The sequence below is a fragment of the Setaria italica genome, chromosome VIII (genome assembly GCF_000263155.2).
Source record: "Setaria italica strain Yugu1 chromosome VIII, Setaria_italica_v2.0, whole genome shotgun sequence".
Lineage (NCBI taxonomy): Eukaryota > Viridiplantae > Streptophyta > Magnoliopsida > Poales > Poaceae > Setaria > Setaria italica.
In genome coordinates this window covers 11,341,917-11,348,712 of record NC_028457.1, presented here as the reverse complement: position 1 = coordinate 11,348,712, position 6,796 = coordinate 11,341,917, and the positions used below count along the sequence as shown (strand labels likewise).

Genomic DNA, 6,796 nt, shown 5'->3' with positions numbered 1-6,796 from the left:
GCTCGCACACCCGATTAATGGTGCACAAGGGGATACTCAAGCCAACCCTTTCCAAACCGCCTCGAACTATGAGTAAAACATGCCTAGCTTGTGTGAAGGACATCCTAGGTCCACTGGGACACTCCTAGGCTCCTCTACATAATCCAAGGACCACACATCTAGAACCGTGCCTCATAGAGCGAGTCAAGTAAGGTATTAGGCTTATTCATCCCATTCGGGAACATGTGGTAGCATGAAAAGGGGCTCAAACCCACGTCAACAACGGACGGTCCTTAATCAACTCAAGTGGTCTATATCACCGAGACTCCAATCTCGTGACCCTACACATCGCTTAAATCTCGTATCCAATTAACCATCATATTCGTTTATTCAACAACATTAGAGAACCATACTAGAATCGGTGTTGATTAACCTATAACCATTTTCCTGACGAAAGTAAAGTGATCATTCTATATCTAAGCATGGCTAAGAAATTAACAAGATTAATTCATTATTATCCATACTACTTGAGCGATAAGGTGTATGATAATAAGGCAAGGGAGGCCATAATAACAAAGACAGGTTCTAATAATGCAATAAGATAAGTAACCCACATGCATCCCATAGCTATACATAGTAACAATTTATTTAGAAAAGTAGGATAAGTATGCATAGCTGCTTGCCTCGGTTTTCCTCGGGATCAACCTCAACCTCTACTTCAGCCTCGGCTTCGGGCTCAACAGTCACGTTCTCCTGCAAGTCACTCTCTAAAATGAATGAAATATGTGCATGCATTAGAGATGATGCTATAAGTGCAAATACTCAAGAAATGCATGGAAAATAATAGAAACACTAAGGAATGAGTTGTTAGCAAAACAATCGCACCCACAATAGTAACCAATCAACAAGATTAAATGGAATGATCATCTTAAATGATTAATCCATTAGCAAGCATGATTTGCAAGATTAAAATCACTGGTTGAGCAACAATTATAAAATAAATCACACTGATAGAGGATCACAAAACATGATCATGAGAGTTGGATTTACCTTAAAATCTATTTTCATTAATGAGGTTTAAAATAAATAATATAAATAGTTATTAAATACATTAAATCATAATAGGTATGTAAATCAACCATGAAAATATAAATATTATTTTTCTTGAATTCCATACAGAAAACACAGGCTAACAGAAGTGGTTTCAAAATTTTATCATTTTTCTACTAATTATCATATAAATAACAATATTAAGACAGCAAGTAAAAAATAGATCTAATACAATGTGAAAACCATAGGTTCTACATAAACAAGTTGCAGATCTGGAGCATACATGATAAATGGAAGCTAACAAAATTAGTTCCATAATTTTTGATCATCACATGACTTATAAAGTATTTAACAAATCTAGAACAAAATAAATCATAGCACCAGATATACAACAAGAACTTGCACATAATCATTTTTGAAATAAACTAGATATCAACAGGAATAAAAAACACAAGTTTTGCATTTTTAGCTTTTTCTACATATTTCTACACATTTCCAAAATTTTCAGCTCTAGGAAACAAAAGAAAACTAAGGTTATTTTGCATCCAAGCCCTTAGATCTTTTAGTGTGTTGCACTTGGATCCATGGATTTTTCCCATAACCCTACCTCACCTTCTCTCTACTTCCCACGGGACACCCATGCACACATAGGCATGGCACGGGCCGGCGACACATGGCCAGCCGTGGCCTTGGCCGGCAGCGGGGCACGGCACAGCGTGATAGGGAGAACAGTGGGACCGCGCCCCAAGGTGGCAGAGCTAACCAGCGGCAGCCCAATAGTGAGGAGGAGGCGGCGCAGCAGGGACGCCAGGGGCGGCGATAGGCGGTGGACGGAGGCAGCCGGCGGGGAACTTGCACGAGGAAAAGGAAGGGGAGGTGAGGGGTAAAATGGATGTGTGATGTTGCGAGGGAGCTCCAGCGGCAAGGAATTGACCGGAGACTCACCGTTGGTGGCGGAGGTGGCGGCCCTCTGGATAAGGTGGCGGCGGCAGTGGTGGAGGGAATAGAGTTTGGGGAGCGATGGCGCTCGAGCTTATAAAGGTGAGGGTTAGCGAGGGCACAACCGGGATTTCGCATGGATGAGGCAATAGTGGCCAGTCCAGCCATGGCAACGAGGCAGGAACTGCCGATGCTGCCAATCGGTGAGCGCGCTGGCGCGGGAGAGGAGGAGGGGGCGACTGACGCGTGAGCCCAGCTGATCTTCAAACCGTCCCACCTCTCCACTTCAAACGACCTAGCTATAGGCACCCAAAAATCCCTCAAAAATACTCATTTGAAAGATAAAATCACAAAGAAGACAATGCCACAAGAATCACCTCAAGAACTACTCAGGTTGTTATGTAATTCACAAAATAAAATAGCTAAACCTGAAACTTAAATGAATTCTTAACACGGGAAAACATTACTGAAAAATTAAGTAAAAATACTATAAATTCATCAAATTGCATCTAGTATTTAAATAAAATAATATGAGATACAGTTACATAGCAGAAATTTGAGTTTTTCCACAAGTTTGAATTTCAACAATAAACAACAATTTCATGAATTTAATGGATGCTTATGTATTGATGCTTCATTGTGCACAAATAATGCTCATGTTAACATGTTAATCTTGTGTTTAACATTTGGGTTGTGACACCGTCAGATGCTGAATTAACGACGTAGGCAAAGTCGCTGAACCGGTACTTGAGATGCCAACTTGCTCTTCTTGTTTAACTGACGAAATTGGAGAAGTCTTCACTGCCTGACATGAAGTTGCGTGCTGCGGACGACGACCCGGCGCTTCCCTTCCTCCCTCGTCTCTCCAGTCCGCATGCCCTTCCTCACGCGTCGCCTCTCCTCCTTTGTTTCAATGCAGATCCGTTCCCTGCAAAATTTACTCTTGAGCACGTCATCATTTGCATTGTGTCTTGCTGCAGATTTTTTCTAATCCACGGGAACATACACTTGCTGCATCCTTGGGGCTGTTTGTCACCAAGTTCAGTCCTCTACAATTAGTTTGGTAAAAACCCGAATCTTCTTTATTTCCTTTTTGAATATCTGTGTTTGTTTATCCTTTTTCATTCTCATGAGTTATATTTTTAACCTCATTCCTGATTGAATCGACGCACAATAACAGCAGAGTGTCTAATCGATACCTGACGACCTGTTACCTCCCATCCGGCTACCCCTCGCACTCCAGTTGCTCTTGCTATCCTTGCTTCTCGCTCTGACTGCGCTCGAGATCGGCTGTCTGTGCTAAAGGTCCGTTCACACTCTCTTTACTCTGTAGAATGCTGGAACTTCTTTGCAATCTTCAGGTTATAAATCTTGATTCAAGTTCCATATACTGTACAGCTATTCTCATTATGTTGTTTCGTGGGGCGATCTTAGTTCCGATCTCCTACTCAGTCTATGTATCACTGATCCAAAGTCGAGTGGATTTCTCCTACTGCTCTTTGCTGACAGAGTGGCAGTCCCGAGGCCCAGCGCCACTAATCGGATGGGAGCTCGGCATCCCCGGCCGCCGTCGTCGCCGGTCATAGGGTGGAATCGGATGAGAGCTACACGCCCGCCGCCGTCGTCATCCCCATAGGATAATGGAATGCAGGGTTAGACGAACACAGGTGTTCGGAGCGCAATGTGCATTGAGCTTGAATTGGTAGCCTGTCGCAGTCCATCGGATATGAGGAGTTTTACCTTTGGGCCGGAACTGCCAGGACGAACAGCCCAGTAGCCTATTATTAGCTATAGCTATGGATAAAAACATATACCAAAGAGAATACTCTGCAAAATAGTGCTAGCGGCTCAGCATTTTTTGCTCTGAAAAATCAATTGAACAATTGCCTTTCGGACTGATGACCAGATAATCAATAAGTTTATGTACACACAGTAATTGTTTAGCTTATTATTCCAGACACACGAAATGATGAATTGTATTCACCAAACGATGGCAGCGCGAGTGTGCGCCCCAGCCACTAGTTCAGATCAATATGACACGTGCGTCAGCATGTCGCTAGCTTCGGACTGAGTGGCATTCATGGGCCAATAGCCTATTCATTTTTCATGCAGTATAGACATGTCCTCCCAATTTAATGAAATAGCCTCATATGTTAAATTTTTTAACGAAAAATTAAATAATGCATGGTTAAACATGAGAACATTCTAATTAGTGAAATGTGATATTGCCATGGATTTGAAGTTCTTGATTTCAATTATGATAAACCGATGTAAAAGTGTCATTTGAGTCTAGCGGTCGGGGGCTCCTATACAAGTTGTTGAAGCTAGTTAAGCATTGTGGCTTTAAATCCTATTAAGCCCAAACAAGATATACAAATTCAACATTTTCTTAAAAACTGATCAAATTTAGAAACACTAGATTCAACATTTTTCAAAAATGCATATCAACATTTTCAAAAAAATTACTAATTTCAACATGTTTCACAATATATTTCAACATTTTAGAAAATGCAATCAACATTTATCAAAACATATATCAACATTTTGAAAAAAGAATCCCTCACCTCTACTCCGGCCTTTTTCTCCAACATTTCATTACTGAAGGCGTAAAGTTAGGTCAACCTACTATTTGGAATGCATAACTTTTCCAAAAAAAAAAGGTATTTATTTTTATTTACAAAAGGCTGTAAAGTTAGGGCATATTTGGAGCACAAATTTTTTCAAGAACTACATCTATATTCTACTGGAACCCAATCACACATGTGTTACTGCCGCGCCGTGAGGCACAACGAGGCCTCAAGTCAAGGATTATGCCCACATACTGCAAACATAGGCCGCCATTGCTCCATAGAACTGTAACCTAGGTGGTATTCATGCGTGCTGCCATTCGTGCGGCATCTCAATCTATCGCATGTCTTGGCGCACTCATCAATAGAGACGTCCCTGCTTTAATTTTAAACTTGGAAACATACTTAAACCATTTGAACTGACAAATCGATGCACATATACTCATTTCTTTTCTCAAATAATGTGATCTTCAGTTACCTCATGTTCATATGTTTCGTTTGTATTTAGTATTGCAGTCACTATACAAGTATACAACTGGTCATTTGTGCCGCAGCATGTAGACAAACTTCCCTTTATTCAAGAGTTACATTACAAATGCAAAGTAAAGTACATTCCCTTGGTACAATGCAAAGAAATTACAATTTAAGATATGGAATTAAAAGTTCAGAATATGCAAAGATAATATTAGCAAATGATTCGAAGGGTCACCAAGTAGCTAGCTCTCCCCGGCTGCCCACTTCTCTACCACCTCAGCTAGTGCAGCCGTGGCAGCACCACCCTCTCTTAAGCCCTCTAGTGCGTCCTTCTGAAGCTTGGCCACCATGGTTCGCACCGCAGCACCCTTCCCTTCCCCCGCCATCAGCTCCTTCACTACCCCGGCGATCATCTCCTTGCTCTTCGGCTGAGGCAACCGTATCGCGGCTCCAATCCCCTCAGATAGCATCACTGCATTCTGATGTTGCTCAGCAAATAGAGGCCATGCCACCATCGGCACTCCATGGACAAGGCTCTCCAAGGTGGAGTTCCACCCACAGTGTGTTAGGAAGCCTCCTGTGGCCTCGTGGGTCAGCACGTCTACCTGTGGGGCCCATGATGAGACCAGGAACCCAACATCTTTGGTCCTTTCAATGAACCCTTCCGGCAGGAACACGAAAGGGTCCTTCTTGCTCTCGGCATCATAGTAGTTGTCGCTCACTGCCCCCTCGTCGCTTGGGCTCCGCACGACCCACAGGAATCGCTGCCCACTGAGCTCTAGCCCGAGCGCGAGCTCACGCATATGCTCTGTAGGCAGCGCACCACCTGAGCCGAACGAGACGAAGATCACTGATCTGGCCGGCTGTCGGTCCAGCCAATCGAGGCATGACGCACGCGACAAGGATGGCGGCGCCGTGTTCACGCCACCGGTGGATTTGCTCTCTGTCAGTATCAGCGGGCCGATATTGTAGACTGGGGGGCGGCCTGGCTTCTGTTGGCGGAGCACTGCGGCGACCTCCGGCTCGACGGCGTCGAAGGAATTGACAAGGATGGCATCAGCTTCAGTGAAGCGTGAAGCATGGTGGACCATCCACCTGTAGGAAGGGTTGGACTTGTCCTGCAGCGGTGAGAGAAGGTCCATCCCAGGAATGGGGGCGCAGCCAGGCAGCTGCAGTGGCTCAGCAAGGTCCCGGAACTCGCCGGGGACTGAGACGTCGAGCTCAGGTAGGTGAAGGAGCAGGGTGAGCAGATGGAGGTTGGTGGGGATGAACAGGTACCTCCTCTCAACGCCAGCGTTGGACGCGGCATCGAAGGAGTCAACGCCGAAGAAGTCGCTGATGAAGGCGACGAGACGGTTGGTCTCCTTCAGTTTGGTGAGAATCTCCGTGAGGGCAGGGACGGAGCGGGCACACTCCTCGGACATGAGCGTCTCGATGGCCATGCCGTGCGGCAGATGGGAGAGATCAACGGGGGGCAGGTGGAGTGAGGTGACAGAAGGCGGGAGGGAGGCTAGGAAGGCGCGCTGCGTAGCGGATGCTGTGGAGGCGAAGGCGATCAGCGTGGTCGTAACACCATGCCGGGAAGCCAGGCGCTTCGCCAGCTCCGCGAGAGGGATGAGGTGCCCCATCCCCGGGGTCGCCAGCATCACAACATGTTGGAGGCGCGCCGCAGAGCCGTTGGGTGCACCATTGTTCATGGCCATCATGTTTTTTGGGGTCGGTTTTGGTTTTCTTTCTCAGTGGTGTTGCGTTTTGGTCTGAGCTGAGAACGTAAACGAGGTTGTGTG

The 6,796-nt window shown here is 45.2% G+C and overlaps 1 protein-coding gene across 1 annotated transcript; it reads right to left on the bottom strand.

The window, feature by feature from the left end:
- Window positions 1–5,083: 5,083 nt before the first annotated feature.
- On the bottom strand, window positions 5,084–6,796 carry LOC101775095 (UDP-glycosyltransferase 72B3). The gene has a single exon (XM_004980299.4). The coding sequence runs from the start codon at window positions 6,713–6,715 to the stop codon at window positions 5,252–5,254; it is 1,464 nt and encodes a 487-aa protein (XP_004980356.4). The 5' UTR covers window positions 6,716–6,796; the 3' UTR covers window positions 5,084–5,251.

Coding starts and splice junctions, on each gene's coding strand:
- LOC101775095 (XM_004980299.4), bottom strand. CDS start 6,715: ATGATGGCCATGAACAATGGTGCACCCAACGGCTCTGCGGCGCGCCTC.